Genomic DNA, 18002 nt, shown 5'->3' on the forward strand with positions numbered 1-18002 from the left:
TCGCCACTCGCGACTCGCGACTCGCCGGGTTCTTGCCTTCTTGGAGCCAGAGGAGGAGGACCGAGGACGACGAGGAGAGATGGAGCGGTGGAGCCTGGAGACTAGAGAGGACTCCGGAGCAGGGGCTTAAAACCGTTCTTTTGCGCTCTGCAAGCCGAGCTGTCGAGCTGCCGAGTCTGCCGAGAGCCGGAGAAGGTTCAGCAATTAAAAAGAAAGCATCGGCAACGGCAGGCGGCAGAGAAGGGGGGAGCTGGGGAGGAAATGCCCATTGGCCGTTGCTTATCGACGTTGTCGTAGCCGGTAGCCATTGCCCAGGGCCTAGGCGCCTAGCCTGTGACCCTGTCTATCGTCGAGGAGACGCCGAAGGGCCGAAGGAGACGCGCTGTAGTGGCGTACGGGCGTAGCCCGGTAGCCGTCGCCCACTCGCCGTCTGCCAGTGCCCAGCTATTAGCTAGCTTTCCCATCTGTGCTGCACTGGTGGTGGGGGCCTCGCATATTAAGCAAAAAAAAAAAAAAAACCGAGCCATGTGGGGGCCTTCCGTGGGCCGGGCGGTCGCCTAAGGCTCAAGCCGGCACTGCCTGAATGGAACTAAGCTAAGTAGTAGATTGTTTAGACTAGTTTCATTAGAAAATAGAATGGTCGAGCTTGAATTGAGCTTGGTAAGCTACATTTAAGTTTGATTATTTATGCTTACACCTGAATTTTAGTACATCATGACGCATATATGGTATTGTAAAATGGTCAAATGAAGAGCACGTCGACAAGTATGCATGAATGCAGAGGCAGTTAGCGCTGGAGGTTGGAGGAATGATGAGAAGTAACTTTGGGATGAGTAGCTAGTGAAATGTTATGAAAGGGGTCTCTCGACGAACACCAGGTGGCTGATTGGCGATGGGCGGAGTATTGATGTGACTGCGGACCCATGGGTGGACACCGTCCCACTGAGGTGTTGGCCGACCATGATCGATGTTGAGGCAGTGGAGGGATTGCGGGTCTCCGATCTTCTTGCCCCAGGAGACTCAGCATGGGATGATGATAGGCTGCGACAGTTGTTCGGAGGACACCTAGCTAAGAGGATCCGGTCCCTTCCAGTGCCAGGTTGTGGGGGGGCTGATGTCAGGGTTTGGGGTACCTCTTGCCGGTCCAGTGTCAGACTGGGAGACCTTGCCAGGGTTATCCAGCAGGAGCATGAGTCGGGCCAGGATTACACTTGGATCTGGAGGTCCGGGCTTCACCCGAGGGCGGCACTCTTCCTTTGGAAGGTGGCATGGGATCGCCTTCCGACAAGGGCAGTGCTGAGTAGGCGCGGTTGGGGGATCCCTGCGGAGTGCGGGACATGCAGCGTGGAGGAGTCGGTCGACCACGTGCTCTTCCAGTGTACGTGGGCGAGGTCGGCATGGTTGTGGGCAGGGTTCCCGCAGGGGGTTTGGTGTGGGAGGCTTCAGTTTTTACGGATGATGCAGCAGTGGCTGGCCCGGCCGCAGATATGTCAGGAGGCTATTCGAGCGACCTGCACAGCACATCAGATCTGGCTGGCGAGGAACGCCCGCAACCTTGGTGAGCGCAGGGTGTCACCGAGGTTCGTTGCAGAGCTCGCGCGAGTACAGGCATTGGAGTTCAGCCCCTCTTCAGATAGACCTCTGACAGCTCGGGACACCTGGGGTTCCTTCCCTGCTTCGGCAGCTCCTCAGCTGGTGTTCTTCACCTGGGAGCCCCCACCCCCGAGTTTCCTCAAGGTCAACTTCGACGGATCGGTCCTGGATGGAGGTTCGCGAGGTGGTGCGAGTTTTGTGATACGGGACCCGCACTCCAAAGTGGTGGCAGCAGGTGGCTGTCAGTTGTTCGGCACATCAGTTCCCGGGGCAGAGCTACGAGCTGCCTGGGCAGGTATTCGATGTGCGAGGCAGGTACTGCAGGCTGGATCGATTGTCTTGGAGGGCGACTCGGCTACAGTCATCAGCTGGATCCGGGCGGGGCTGAGGGGTGAGGGCTTAGACCACCCCTTGGTTCGGGATATTGGGATGATGTGTGGGGTTGGGGTGGCCATCCAGGCCAAGCATGTATTCAGAGAAGCCAATGGGGCAGCTGACTGGGTGGCTGCCTTCGCGGCTCATCATTCAGGGTACACCTTTTGGTTGGGGGAGGGAGAGTTGCCACTGACTCTCCGTGAGCTAGTGTTTTTTGACTTTATTGGGTGTATTCGTACACGTACTGTATGAGAACCCGTTTTCAGCAAAAAAAAAAGAAAAAAGAAAAAAAGAAAAGGGGTCTCTCGACACATTTAAAGACTAACTTAAAGTGTAGCATTATGGAGTATGTCTTTGGGTGGAGTTCAAGTACAGTAGGGGTAGAAATAGATAGTTTCCAACATAAATGTCCAACCTATCTCCAATCTAATAGATATGATCAATTGTATTTTTCTTGATGCAATGAAGTATTTTTACATTAAAAGTTACAATCAATCTTAACACCTTTGCATTTTTATCTATCATATGCTGCATTTTTTTGGCCTATATTTCTACTATAAATTTTAAATTTTTGAAATATATTATTTTTTATACAACAATAAGGTTGCTTCTATTACGTACATCCGACGCTTCCGGACCTCATAATAGTGGGAGCTTCGTGCATTTAGCCACCATTTTAATCTAGACCAGCAAATGACTTTTTATCAACATGTTTGATTTTGCTCTCCAAAAAATATATTTTATTACTCTAGTTGTGGTTCAACGAAGCTTAAAAATATTATTAATTAAGCTGAGCCCGGCTTTCTGGTTCATTTCTTTTTTTTTTTAATACAATGGCGATTCACACTGATCCTGCATAAGTACAACCAATAAGATTAAAAAAAAAATTGACGAGAAGAGAAAATAAAATAGACTCGTAATTTTTTCAGAAAATTCCTTCCTAGTCTTATGTAGCATAGGAGGTAAACTAGTTAGCAGGATTATTTGCCTCTCGATAAATATAAATAGCTCGGAAAGAGCTACATCCTCTTAAAAATATATGTATATTTTAAAATAATAATTATTTTTTACTTTGAATTCACTCAACTAACGTAGCCGGATCTTCTTTTAAAGATAAATTTACTCTCACCTTGCGGCCTTGCCCCATCGAAGATTCCTAGAGATGCAAGGGGCCCGACCCGCACGGAGAATACGTGCGTCTCCGGCGCATCCAGTGCCGAATCTTAGCTCTTTTGTTTCTCGGGAAGGCCGGGGCGCCGGTTGCAAGGTGTACTGCCAACCTCCCAACCCCGCACCCTTTCCTCTCTCTCTCGTTATTTCCTGGCAAGCGGAGGCGGCGCGGGACGCCTTCTACGCGCGCTTGTAGAAGGAGGCGGACAAGAAAAGCCCACCGAGGTCCGCCTCCCCTACCTCTCCCCTTCCGAGCCCACATCGTCAGGCAATGCCGCCCAACCTGGGTGGGTATTCTGCTTTCTTTCTTCCAAGAACTCCGGGTTTCGGATTTCTCCTTTCTTGATTAAAAACTGTTTCTTTTCATTGCTTTTGGATTCCGGGATAGGTCAAGCACTTCCATCGGCAGTATTTTGCCAAGAAGAGGGTGCGGAGGCTTCTCGACAGCGATGAGTCCCGGAGAGAACCCAGCTCCCTCCCTCAGCCGTACAGCTTCAAACCCTAATTTCTTTTCTTTTAGTTGCACGCTTTTCTTCCCTGATTGAAAACTATTTCTTTTCTTTCCTTTCTTTCAGATGCTGTGTTGTTCTGTTGAATCTCTAAAAGTTCTTGATTAAAAACTGTTTCGTTGAGATGATTGATGTCGCCTGGACGGTTTCTTGTTCTAAGTTCTGTGGTTGTAGACCTGTCAAGAAGTTGGTTTATTTCTCTGGTCTTATTGCTCTGTTCTTCATAAACATGTGGATGAATAGTGATGTGAAACTAACAATAAGGGAACAAACGAAAAAAAAACGATTTTGTTGTTTGCTTTTTATGGCTCCTCAAAGATTATTAGATTAATATGTGCTTTGTTACGAGGGAGTGACATCCATCATGGATCTAAGTGCTTTCAAATCTTTTAACGCCATCATGAATGAGACACGGAAAAACAATTATCAAATCGTACATATAGAAGAAACGCAAAAGGTTGTCTTTCTTTATGGCTGCTTCCTAGACAAAATGATTCTAGAAAAGCAGTAACCAGATGAGGATACAAGATTGACGAAAACATCAGGAACTGTGATTGAGAAACATTTCATACGTCTTCTTTCTTCCTCTTTGGAATGATGTTTCGACTTAACAACAAATTCGGCCAGGTCTTATCTCAAAGAAAGGAACTTTACATGTTTCTACACCGCCTTCACGCAGCCAATACCTTTTAGGGCTTTCTTTTATGCAGCCAAGTACTTGAGCTAGGACTGTGCTTCTTGCTCTATTCTAACTACATAAATAATTCATGCTGACATCTCATGCTTGTATTATGCCTGTCCTTTGCTTTTTCCAATAAAGTTTATCAGTTTCTAGAAAAATATCTTCCTGTTGGGGCTACTAGATATGATGTTAGTTAGGTCTGCTAGAAAAAGTAGAGTTAAACAATTTAGGTATCACAGACAATAAGACAAATAGATCAATCAATCTCGTGCCTTGATCACCAATACTTCCCAAATTATTTTTTTTTACAGTTTTCCTTAGATCTTTCAAACTCAGTAGCTCCCTTTTTTTTTAATACATCATAATTCCTCTCATTGTTTGTCTAAACAAAAGGGAAAGACCTTGATGCTAGTTAACTCCTAAGTATAATGCCATGTAGGACCTTGCTATGTCTTAAAGGTGGCATAATGGCCTATGTCAGTGTATATACATTCAACAAGTATAAAAAGGGCATTGTAGCATCAGGCTCCTACAAGTGTAGGGTCTAGGGAGGGTCAGAATTACGCACCCTTACCCTCATGTGCAAATTTGTTGTTTTCATATTTCGAAGTGTGACATCTAAATCACAATAGAGCAACATTACCGTTGTGCTAAGGCCAACAAACTAATATTTGACACATATATGTTTAATTAATATAATGTTCATCATAGTTCAAGACTTGTGCTTGGGATGCTCAAGGAAGTTTGGTACACTCTCCAGCACATAAAGACAGGTAATCCAATCAAAGCACAGACCAAAGGCTTGCTTCGACATGTTTGCTCTAGAACAAAAGTTGAGCACATCAAAGCCGCACTATACTATTCTAGGAGAATCTATAATATTGCAGTCAATTGTGCTTTTTATTTCATTTTTCTGGTGGGAAGCATCAATGTTTTGAGTTTGAATGCTCAAATAAATTTGGCTCTTCTATGTAGATCTTAAAATTGAGTCTGCCATCGTTGGTGGGGCTATTTTTCAAGTGTCATGGTATCAGAACTTAGACCATCATGAAAGGACTACCGATGAAGATAATAAAGAAGGATTTAAATACTTACTAGTGGAGAGCTCAACCACTTATGGAGATCTTTATTGCTTAGTTGATTCATGAGAAACATCATTGTATCCTTCTCTTGCTATACCACCAGCAAGAAGTTTCTCAGAAGACCGCAGCATCTTTTTAGGCTTTGCTTCTATCATCTAGTGGGAAGTCCAATATCTTATCAAATTCACAATTGGGAATTTGATTTTGATGGTTTAGTTAGACTACTCATTAGCTGGAATATAATCGTTCCAGATCACGCTTCACCTGTTTCTTGAGCTTCTACCATCTGTCCAGCCAAAGCTTAAATAAAGCCCACCATCGTCTTTAGGTAATCTACCACTAGGATCCTTAGGTAATCTAAGTATCTGACAGTCCACAATCACCCCATTTGTATAGGACATTAAGGGGCTGTTTGGATGCTTGAACAGCCTGTCCATGGATTTATCCATATATGGTTATTTTTTTCAGGAGAAGTTAATCTTGCGGGGAGAGAAATTTTAGCGGAATCAGAAACTTGGATTCATCGAATCTCAAAATAATGGTGACACCATATATCACCTTTTAGATGGAACTTTGGTATCTCGATATTTTGGAAATGCATGAGCAAGTTTCTTCCCCTATCTGAATGAAATTCTTCTAGTAAGTAGCAGCTGCTCCCTGAACTTTCTCTGTGCTTGGGGTTAATCCATGGAAAATTAATCAGGCTCCCAAACATGCCCTATAATTATTGATGGACATGCATGTCTCAAGCTATTTGATCTAAATTCTGTTAATCTGTTAAACCTGATCACCTGAGATTATAAAGAGTAGATTCATTGTGCATTGTCTATGTTCCTTTCAATTTTAAGCTTTGTTTTATTTTTAATTTTTTTTAAAAGATTTGTTAGTTTTCGGACAAACTATGCTACTTTTAACCTTCTTTGCATGTTTTTTGGTTTGTTTGTCTATTGTATCCAACTCTTGCCACCAACCTACCTTAAAATTTTTTGCCTTGGCTCACGGTTCCTAGTTTCTTCACAAAGTTCATGCTTCCATCTGGGATTTCTTCCCTTATCTGCATTTCTTGGTCTATTTTTACTGTTTAAGACCATTATTTTCATCAAAAAATCCTCTTTCATATCTTCACTGTCATTTTGGTAGAACTCAGGGATACTTCATTGTGAAACTATTATTGGTTTCACACCATCACTGCATTGTGCTCCCTTTTCCCTCTATTGCTGAATTATCTTATTCTGGTAGTTTTTTTGTCTTTCTCAGAAAAGATTTTCTCTTTGTATTCCTATGCAGGGCCGGTGCATTGGGCCTGCTATGTTGTTAATGTTTGTCATGCGATCACAAGATGCTATTTTGCCTTTCAGCTGGCAAATTCTACTTGTTTGCAGTTCTTTGGTACCCTTTGCAAATTGTACTTGGTGCCTCTATTGTGACTGCATTTGTGACCCAAATTGTGACTACTTGTGAACCTTTGCATATTTTTGGTTCTTGGATTTCATAGTCTTCTATCTGTTTTTTTTTCTTTGCTCATGCCATCATCTTCTATCTTGACACACCAAGACACGGGTGGATTCCTCAATCTTCATTTGTGGATATTACTATCCTTTTATATTTTCTTTTAACTTTACTTTCTTTCTGCCAGATGTGTCTTACTTGAGAAATTCTTTAATCCACCAACTTTTTTTGCTCCTTCCAGCTTCCTTTAATATTCAGTCTATAACTGAGATCTTGACTTGACCTTTACCTCTATCACAGAGTCCCTTATTGCTGCTTGTACATGGTGCATTAGTAGGTTTGCTTTACCAAATATGCTTTAAGATCAAACTAGTAAATTTTGTAACCTTTGTTTCCATTACACTTGCACTCCTATAACTTATTATTAATTACACCCACTTGTTGCATGTCATCTTTCTGCATCATTTGCACGCCTATAGCTTCTGATTAATACATTACACCCACTTCTTGCATGTCATCTTTCTGTATAATGCCCTTATCCAAAGCTACCTCGTGGCCTTGAAATGCTAATATATGATTTATTTATCATCAGCACTTTCTTCAGCAACTATTGGTGGCTTGTCTCCCTTTAAGCATTGTTATCTCTTAGACCTGGATGCCTTTTGCCTTTGGTGTTTTGCATTTTTCAACAGCCCTTCTTCATGTCATCCTATCATTCTTACCCCATACCTCCATTTATGACCAACCGTGAGAGAATCATGCCATGTTCACATTCATATTCATATTCATATTCTTCTTGATGTGGTCCTAGATTCTTGTCACTAACATTTGTGAACCATAAACCTCTATATCGCATAACCCGATCATTCTCTTGAGAAAGAAAAGAGGACAAGTCTCTCTACATGACTATTCATTTTGTCCCTTGTCTTGTGTGCTGTCGATTATGAGTCATTTTAATTTTTACTAGCCATTTATGAATGATCCTCTCTTCATGGGCCCTAACTACATTTTTATAAGCATGCTAGTTGTAGTTGACCTAACTAGGCCCATTTTTACTACTATAGAACATTCATTTTTGTGTTTCAAGGATCTTTTTTCCTGAAGTACATTCATGTGCCTTGTTAATTCGTAGAATATTCTTTATTGCCCCATTATCAATATGCGGTGGCTCCTATTACCACCTTAGTTGCGTGAATCATGCATTGGCAATGGTGGCCCTTTCTTTACTGGCTTTCTTGATCATTGCAAGCCCTAAAATTGTTTCTTTCTATGTTCTTCGATGTGCTGGTCCTAAGGTCTTTTATCTTTGTTCCAGTTTGTGATGTTCACCTCTACAATCAATTCATCAGTTTATGGTCTTCGGTACTCTCTTTATTGTTTTTGGAATCAATTTTCATTACTAGTCATGAACCTTTCCCTTCCATTATAGGGTTTATTCAACTTTATTTCTGAATCTCTTCATGACGAAATACTCTGTTACTGTCCTGGTACCAATGTAGTCACTCTGTTGTATGGTTTCCCTAGCTATTAATTTCTTATTTTCTTTGCTTATATCATCTTAACTAAGGTGCAATCTTGATTTATGGACTTTACTTTCCATTTATTTCCTTGACCATGCCTCCATCTGACACTTCTTGATCCATTTCTTTAATGCATCATTGGACCTTCACAAGGATATTATTTTGACTTTTGGGATAACTATCAAATTTTAATTTCCTTTAGCAAGATATTTTTTGATGATTTATCTTCCCCTTCAATCTTGCATTTTGTAACTGGTTGTTAATTTCAGCAGCTATTGTCTTGATTGCTTTGTTATCCATTTAGCTACAAGACTGGCTACTTCTAATTTATGCCTACCAGGGGCGGCTCAATGCATTTGGGGGCCTAAGGCGAATTCACTAAGAGAGGCCTTTTAAAAAAAAATAAAAAAAATAATAAATGCAAAATACTTTAAAATTTTATTTAAAAATAATTCGTCTAGCTTTTTGAGATGCAAAATTACTAATTCGTCTTTATTGTTCTTTCCTATATGAGTTTCTCAGTCCCAATCCAATCCTGATTCCTATTTTCTCACAAGAACAAAATGATTTGGTCATTACGAGACACCCCCATCACACTGTGATTTAAAACCATAGTTGCAACAGCTCCATGAGACATAAATTTGAATAAACAGTATATCGTACTGTAAGGTGTGAAAACAAATCAAATTTGAATTACTTGGACATACCAGCAGATTTAAAAATAGCGCCAGCATAAAATAAGATGCCATTGATTCCACTTAGCTGCTGCAATACAAGTAGACTGATTTCTATCTGTGCAATTACAAGACATTATTTCTCATTAGAAGAATGTTTTTGCTGTCAAAGATAGATGAATTAAACTGTAAGTGGAAAGCACACAAAATTACCATAAGAGGAAGCATATATCGTCTTTGTTTAATATCTGAAAACAGAGTTGATTATTTTAGAAGGGAAAAAAGAAAAATGCCAAACAAAAGAAGACTGGATCTAAGCAATAAGCAACAGAAATAATGGGTGCGGAACGAAAGGAGAGAATGAAAACTGTGAAAACAGAGGTTTGGTTTCTGGGCAAAAATAAGTAGAAATGTACAGAATATGAACTAAAAAAAAAGGAGTAAATCCACAAAAACTAAACAAACAAGAGTAGACTCACAATAGAGCCAAAAAAAGGGGTAAGATCTTTAAAAAAAACAAACTTAAAGATTCTTTATGCATATATATATATATATATATATATATATATGAAAAAAAGAAAAAAAAGACGTTCTCTGTTTGGGCATCAGAGGAGAGGGCCAAGATACATATAGTAGGGAACTTGTTGCTAGTGTAGGCCTCAGAGGAGGAGCACGGTGGATTTTAGAGCGGTCCGAGCGGAGCCGAGGAGGCCTGAGCTCGGAGGTTGGAGGACGGGAGGAGCCGAGGATGGCGACGTCGGCGAGGAGAGCTGGAGAGAAGATCCGGACTCAGGAGGCGGAGCCGGAGCAGGAGCGGTCCAAGAGCTAGAGAGGAGATCCGGCCGACGGTCCAAGAGCTGGAGAGGAGATCCGGCCGGCGGTCCAAGAGCTGGAGATCAGGAGATCCGGCCGGCGACTCGCCGGCTTCTTGCCTTCTTGGAGCCAGAGGAGGACTTTTGCGCTCTGAAACCCAAGCTGCCGAGCTGAAGAACTGAAGAAGCCGAGCTGCCGAGTCTGCCGAGAACCGGAGAAAGTTCAGCTATAAAAAAGAAACTAAGAAAGCACCGGCAGGCCGCAGACGGCAGAGACGGGGGGAGAGAAGAGGGGAGCTGGGGAGGAAATACCCGTTGCTTGTCGTAGCCGTTGCCCGTTGCTTGTAGCCTAGGTGCCTAGCCTGTCTGTTGTCGGGAAGACGCCGAAGGGCCGAAGGAAGGGGATGCACTGTAGTCTGTAGCGGCGTACGGGCATAGCCTGGTAGCCGTCGCCCGTCGCCCACTGGCCAGTGGCCACTGCCCTCTCTGCCCAGCTCCCAGGCTATCAGGCCATCAGCTAGCCTTTCACATCTTCATTAATTAAGCAAAAAAAAAAAAAACTGAGCTGCGGGTGGGGGCCTTCCCTGGGCCGGGGGCCTTAGGCGACCGCCTCAGTCGCCTAAGGCTCGAGCCGGCCCTGATGCCTACCAACCTCTTGTGGGGTGATCGTCTTTAGTCTTTTAATTTATACTCAAGATTTGTACCGTAAGACTCATTTTCCCAGTTACCATGTTTGCTCTATTGTGGAGACAATGTTTTAAGATTTCTGGAAGTGTCGGCACTTTTTAGACGCACACAACAGGGCACAATCGGACACTCATCCTGCTGATATCAGCTGCTGAGACTTGGATTTTTTTTTTTTTTTTGGCCATGTCATATAGGAGACTCTTTGTTTCTAGGGCTGGATGCTTTAAGGAAATGCCATTATGTTTAATAGAGACCTATCTTGACCGAAATTTTTCTTTTTTGGGATAAGCATCAAACAGTGGTGTGTACTTGTCTAGGGTCCACAGCTCTAGGTACCACTGCATATTAGGTGTCTATTGTAGTTCTTTTCCTTTTATAACAGGCTTCCTTGGTATTCATTCACCTTCTTTGCCGTTTTTAGCAGTATTGGTGGCTTGTTTGCTATTACTGCTTCCTGCCATGAGATCCTTGGGATCTGCTTGTGGTGTTGTGTCATTTGTCTATGCCAGCCTACAGAGTTGTTGCATTTAATTTTGCTAGCTTGCTTGTTTTATGATAAGTCAAATTCATCAACAAAATGTTGCCACCAACATATTTTGCTAGGCTTCACCTATTGCTGCATATTGTTATGGTCACCGTTCATGAGCATCCGTTAACCATTATCATCGCAGTAATAGTGACTGGACCTCTTTTGTGGCAACATATATTCCTGATTTCTTGCCACTTGGATGGTCATCAATTGTTAGTCTTATAATGTGTCTGCATGTGTAGCTGCCAACTTGCAGCATGTCATATACAGGGATTCTGGTTTGTGCAAAATTTTGATGGTTGATTTCAGACGTGTTGGATCTACATGTCTTTTCTTTCATGGTTTTGCTGGAGAAAAATGCTAGCTTTGGGCGTGTAGAAGCCAGATAAAATAAGCAACTTAGCGGACCATAGCACCCCCATTGTACCTTTCCTTTATAAATTTGAAGAAATAGGTCATGCTGGTTTAGTGCATGCGCTTGTTTATCATTTGATCAAGCGCTTCCAAATATTTCATTTCAATTTGGTTATACTGCTCCAAAAAGATGTAGTCAGGAATTTTAAAGCTCAGGATTATAATAGAAAATAGTAAAAGAAAACATTGTACATAGTTATGAAATATATGTTCAGATTTGTTCATGCACAAACAGATATATGGAAACTTGGAATGTAAGATGCATGTACCATGCCTATTATATACTATAAATTGCTAAAAATCTGTGTTTTCAAGTGGCAATAGGAATAGATGCACATAAAATCCAATTTTGACAAAAATACGAAACAAATAGAGAGGAGAAGGGATATCATAGCACTTTTTTTTGGTTGTTGTTGTTGCTCACCACCACCACCACCACCACCACCTCCTCATAAAGCAAACTTTTGGACCGGACATGAATTCCACCACCGCCGCCACCACCTCATAAAACAAACTTTGGAACTGGACATGAATTCTAACCCCCTTCCCTCGAAAGAGGGAAGCAAGTGAAGCACACCACAAATCAGAAATCCATATATTTGTTCTGTGTGCCTCTTCACATTTGCATTTCACTCGAGGATGCCCGGGTTTTAGATGGCATGCAGGGCCTTCATGATCGTGAGTTGCTGTTGAAGGGGATGTTCTGTGCATTTCTTTCTAACTGCCCTCCAGTTTGGTATTAGAAGGTTATAAATAACTATTCTACTTCATCTATGAACTGTCTTAAACATTAATATATAATTGCAATACAGAGATCCATGTGCTTATGAATGAAAAAAAAAAAGCTACAGTTTTTAGTTCGGTCCTGAACTCCAACAGGTGCTTTAGACAAAAATGGACCTTCTAATTCGAATATAATTAACAACAATCTTTTATATTTTTTTCACATATTGTAGTGCAGTATGTTGGTGGTCTTATTGTAGTTCATGTGCCTACAGTCTGCTGCAGCAAGCAATGGGGGGGGTGCAAGAATGTGATAGGATCATCAAGCAATGATCTGAAGGTGTCCTTTCTCCTGGAGGCTCTTTACTGTTTCGTAGAGGCTGCGAGTCACCGGCGTGAAGTGGAGGCCAAGATCCTTGAGCCGCTGGTTCGAGAACTCATATGGCTGCTTCCGAGGATTTACCTCATCGGAGCACCTGCAATGCCATGATTTTGATCCGTGAGTACCAAGAAATGAGCAGCAGTATCTTCTTCTTCTAATGCCAACATTGGAGCAGTGGAAGAGGGCAAGACGGTAAGCATAACAATTGATCTGAGTTTGACAAAATGATTGCTATCGAATCATGAAGGCTTAAAAAGTTCAGAAAATGATCGAGTAATCGAGAAATCTCACTCAAAACAAATTAAGAAATATATGTTATAGTGCCACCTAAGAGCTATTTACAACTGTTTGTATGATGAGTAGATGTAACTGAGTGATTTTTTTTGCTTCTTAAAAATAATGAATGATGTTGATTATTATTTTTTTAAAAAAAAGATCTAATCGTGTTTATCGAATCAGACAAATTTGTGGTTACTTTATTTTAATATAAATATATAAGAAATATATAATACATTATTTGTATAGTAATTTTGATATAATATGTCGACATAATTGCATTAGTAAATTAATATTATTCTAATATGAATGTATCAAGACAACACCAATACTAACATTATTTTAGTGTAGTATATCATATTATTATAATATTACTGCAACATAATATTATACTAAATATCAATATATGAAAGTAGTAGCCATACTAATTAGTATTTTAATAATGTAATAATAAATTAATATAGTATTACTATTATATTCAAGAAAGAAAAAGCTGAGAGCAGTTTGGTCATTAATTGTCAGGGATAGGCGGGGCCCGAAGAGGCTTGAAGACTAGTTTCCATCTTTCGATATATCTCAGCATGCGACATGCGTGCGTCTCAATTCAAATAGGATATAACTCGGGAGCCATCCACTTCCGACAACTTAACGCGTGCCGCCTACAGCACCAGATCCGAGTCCGACCAGACATTCAAACAGACGCATACACGTGGCATTACCAGTACCTAACCAAATAGCCCTTACCTAACCATAGAGCTTCCACGAATCGGACTTGGTGGGTAGGATTTTCATAAAAGTTTTCTTTTAGAAAACTCCATTATTTAGAATTTTCTTTGGGTCCTTCTTTATATTTATTTAAAAATATAAATACACGTGCAGGCTGGTGGGTTTTTTTTTTTTTTTTTCTTTGTCCAATCCGTCGATAGGTGCTTCTCTTGTCAAATTGAGGTATGCAGCGTTCCCTTGCAGTTTTATGATCCCGGATCGCGACTTCCCTCTCAGAACATGTCATCGTCTCGGCGAGGTTCGATGGCTACGATGCGAAACTTGTTTCACCTATTATATGAAGCAAGGAGGTTTTCGAAAACTAAAGGGGAGAAAAACTGCCCCTCTCTTCTCTTACGAATGGAAATAAAAAATAGTAGTAGTTACCCGTCGCCATCTCTCCGTCACGTCACCCTAGAAGTCTCTATCCTAACCATATAAATATTGAAACAAGAGTAGGGTCAGATTAACAGGTATAAACCTATTACTTTACCCCATGCATTAAACCGCAGTATCTTAACGCGGTAAACAACGAAACAAACCGATCCTCCGTGGAAAAATAAATGAATGAATGTTTTGGTTTTCCTTTATTTAGTAATTTATTTTGCTATATTTTATAGTTATTTAAAATTCTACTCATTGAGAAATTATTGGATCATTAGCATTTAGGCATATCAATCATGGTAGCTGGCTTTAATACTTTTTTGATGAGTGTGTGTATATATATATATATATATATATATATATATATATAAAGGCCTAGACGTAACTATACTCATATGGATATCAAGGTCTATAGTGAATAATAAAAATTCTGCATCGATAGTCTAGATCATTGAGTATGATTTATTATCTCTAAACTACTTATATATAAAAAATCATATAATTTACATACTCTTAATTTATACATCAAGTAAAAAAATTAAATAATATAAATATATATTTATTTATCATTTGATGTATAGGTTAGGGAACTTCAAAGATATAATTTTTTGCGTAAACAAAGATAATAATTCACAACTAATAGCTCGAATTATCAATATAAAACTTCTAATATGTAATATAAATTGAGTGGCTCCGAACGTAGATCGACTCAAGTGTAGCTAAATCCATCTCTCTTTATATCTATATAGGGGTGCCAATGGGTCATGAGTGATCCAACCCAACTTGATTTCTTGTTACGGTCCTAATTTTAGATCCAAACCCGACTCGATAAAAGATCAGGTTTGGTCGGATCTATGTATAATCTGAACCCAATCCAAAAATTCGGATCCTGTTCGAGTCAACCCATTTATGGCTTCAGAACTTGTGTTTGTATCTCTGCGGCTGCAGCCTGCAGGGCCAAATAATTTTACAGATTTGGATTGGATCGGATTGAATGATTGAAAATCTAAAATTACCCAAATTTCAAATGGGTCTGGTCGAGTTGGTTCAGATCTGAACCAGTAAATCCAGATCCGATTCGAAAAAATATAATAGGTTTAATTTTAAGACCCAGCCCAACCCAAGGAATCCTCTAAAATGAGTCAAGTTGGGTTTAAGCGAGTCGGATTGGACTACGGGTTAACCCGACTCACTTGCGGCCTTATATGGCTGGACCGTGCCGTCACTTGATGTGCGGGCGTGCGGCCCTGAGGAAACGCGAAGGAACCCAACGGGGGGCACGTTCTTCCGCCGGAACTGTTTACACGCAAGCAGAACAGACACACGTTATGAGCCGCGAATGGGTGACGCCACACGCGTTGTGAGCCGCGTATGCGTGACGTCAACCACAGAGGGGTTGGGGGGCGGGGCCCGGAGAGGAAGAGAGAGTGGGGGGGCAAAAGAAAGAAAGAGTTTTTTACCAAAAAAAAAAAAGAAAGAAAGAGCAGAGCTGAATTATTACCTGGTGGGGACGGGGTATTCGGGGAAGAGCTCGGCGAGGATGCGGACGAGGTCCTCCCGGTGGAGGACGGTCTCGGCGCAGAGGTAGCGGCCGGCGGCCCCGGGGGCCTCGTACACGAGGAGGTGCGCCAGCGCCACGTCCCGCACGTCCACGTACGCCTGCACCGCGTTGGCGTACTTGTGCGCCGAGCCGTCAAGGTACTTCACCACGTGCTTCACGCTGGCGTTCACCGTCCCCTGCAGCAGCGGCCCCATCACCAGCACCGGGTTCACCACCACCACCTCCACCCCCCTCTCCTTCGCCATCTCCCATGCCGCCTTCTCCGCCACCGCCTTCCCGTAGCAATACCAATTCTGCGACAACCATTTCGTATCGGTGCAATTCGATCGGTCGGCATCATCGCGGTTAGTTTATACGAAATCGATCCAATTTGCGAGCTAATTAATTAACCAACCTTGGTGCTCTTGCAGTACTCCAGGTCGCTCCAGCATGACTCGTCGACCACCACATCAGGCCCGCGCTTGGGGTCCATGGTCACGGCACCGATCGAGGAGGTGAACACCACGCGGCGGACGGTGCCGGCGTCGGCGGCTGCATTGATCACGTACCTGGTCCCCCTCACCGCCGGCTCCACCATTTCCTCCTGGAGTTAGAATATTGCGTCGTGTTCGTTTTAGTCATCCAATCAAATCCAGCAGGCAAGGCTAAATTCTGCTGATTCTAGAAACCAGTTAACTACGAGAAGAGTCGGTGGTGGAAGCGTTTACCGGATCATCGGTCACCGGAGAGGCGGTGTGGAAGACGCCCTGGCACCCGTGGATGGCCGCCCGCAGGGCATCATGATCAAGGAGATCAGCCTTGCAGAGGATCAGCCTCTCCTTCGCCCCTTCCAGAGCTTTTAAGTGCGCATTCTTTGGATCATCTAAAACATATAAGCGGGATTGCTAAAAACTAACACGAAGACTATCGACGATTAGAATATACTGAGTCGTTTCTATATATATATATACACACACACACACCTGGGTTCCGGACGGTTCCTTTGACGGTGTAGCCCTTCTCCAGGAGCAGCTTCACCAGCCAGGAGGCGATGAAGCCACCGGCGCCGGTGACGCAGACGGTCTGGCCGTGGCCGGAGGCGGTGGAAGCATCGACGGTCATTTTGCACGGCGTTCAAGGGGAGTGCGAGACGCGAGGAGGAGGAGTTGGTGGGGTTGGTGAGCGCTGGCGGATGAGAGGGCCGATCAATTTGTAATCTGAGGTGGAACAGCCGCGGTTAAGGGGAGTAGGTGGTCACCGGTGACTGGTGAGGTCACTTCTGACCAACTGACGAGCAATTAATTAGTCTATATACGATCCTGCCGTGGATTCCTGGCAAACCGAGAGAATTAGAACGTGGACAAATCGATCGCCTGGGTTGGTGGAATATGTATTAGTTAAGCCTTCACGCTGCAAGTTGGAAGAAGCTTAGTCAAAAGATGCTTGCCATAACTATAAGGAAATATAAAATATATAAATAAATTTATTTTATTTTATTAACTTAAATTTTTAGGATAAGTGATGATCTCAACAATAACAAGAGAAAAAAATAATGAAGGATCGTTGAGGGGCGCCTAGTGGTTACACTTCCTCTTTATTCCTTTTGAATAGGAATGAATAATTTCTTGTTTCTGGGTTATATGCGAAGTGAATATCTAATACCTAAATATATGTAATTTACCTAAGAGTCACCTTTTACTCATGCAATATGTTGCAAATTTAACTTCATAGATACCAGTTGCTGGAAATTGGACCCAAGGGCCGCCGCGAAACCAGAGGGGAGAGGAGCTCCGCTGCCGGAACGGTGGACGGCGATGCGCCGGTTGGTGGCGTCCTCCTTGGAGAGAGAGAGTCCTGCAAAAAAGCCGGTGGCCGGGCTTTCCGGCGCCGACCCTCCGATGCTTAAGTCAGAGGGGGCTAATATGTGGGAGGAGTCAAGGAGAGGAATGTTTTTCCTCTTTTGTGTCTGTGCTGTTTATTTGTGTCCGTGTTGGCCCCCCTCCTCCTTCCCCCCAGGTTCCCTTTTATAGAAGGGTGTTATGCTACCTGGGAGGTGACAGGGGTTTTGTCCTCTTCCGTTATAATTGAGCACGATTTGGCTCATTAATGGCGTAGTGGAGAATAAGGCCGAATCAGACCGGAGTCAGGGAGTTGTCGCGGTTGATCGGACCCGTTGGAGTGGTTGAACCGTCGGCCGTGGTGGGCCTGGGATTCGTAGATGGTAAGTGCATTAATTACCGAGTGAACCGGCGGTCGGGGAGAGCCATACGCTTTGATGGTTCAGTGATCCGGAGATCATCTTGAGCCGTGTTCATTTAATGACTGAGTGCATTGGAGACCTGAGGGGGTCTCATGCATTAATGACAGGTCGTGCCGAATACCTGTGGAGATCTTGCGCCTTAATGGCTTAGAGATGGTGGCAGGTGGTAGTGGAGC

At 42.7% G+C, this 18002-nt stretch overlaps 1 protein-coding gene and 1 long non-coding RNA gene across 3 annotated transcripts; one reads left to right on the forward strand and one right to left on the reverse strand.

The window, feature by feature from the left end:
- Positions 1-1445: 1445 nt before the first annotated feature.
- LOC103710429 (uncharacterized) lies at positions 1446-9609 on the forward strand. Its single transcript, XR_016397854.1, has 3 exons — positions 1446-3425; positions 3527-3624; positions 3714-9609. It is a non-coding gene; the product is annotated as an uncharacterized LOC103710429 (long non-coding RNA).
- Positions 9610-12262: 2653 nt separating this feature from the next.
- Positions 12263-16974, reverse strand: LOC103710428 (cinnamoyl-CoA reductase 1-like). 2 transcript variants are annotated; one of them, XM_008796127.6, is made up of 5 exons: positions 16550-16964; positions 16295-16449; positions 15982-16170; positions 15528-15880; positions 12263-12695 (listed from the first exon to the last, which is right to left on the reverse strand). In XM_008796127.6, exons 1-5 carry the CDS (start codon positions 16686-16688, stop codon positions 12542-12544), a joined length of 990 nt encoding a protein of 329 aa, XP_008794349.3. In that variant the 5' UTR covers positions 16689-16964; the 3' UTR covers positions 12263-12541. The 2 variants fall into 2 exon arrangements, with proteins under 2 accessions (XP_008794349.3, XP_088563806.2); XM_088707680.2 differs by lacking the exon at positions 12263-12695 and having other exon boundaries at positions 15524-15880; positions 16550-16974.
- Positions 16975-18002: the final 1028 nt, after the last annotated feature.

The sequence above is a fragment of the Phoenix dactylifera genome, chromosome 11 (assembly GCF_051530095.1).
Source record: "Phoenix dactylifera cultivar Ajwa chromosome 11, Ajwa_hap1_PhDact_Kaust_v1.1, whole genome shotgun sequence".
NCBI classification, from domain to species: domain Eukaryota; kingdom Viridiplantae; phylum Streptophyta; class Magnoliopsida; order Arecales; family Arecaceae; genus Phoenix; species Phoenix dactylifera.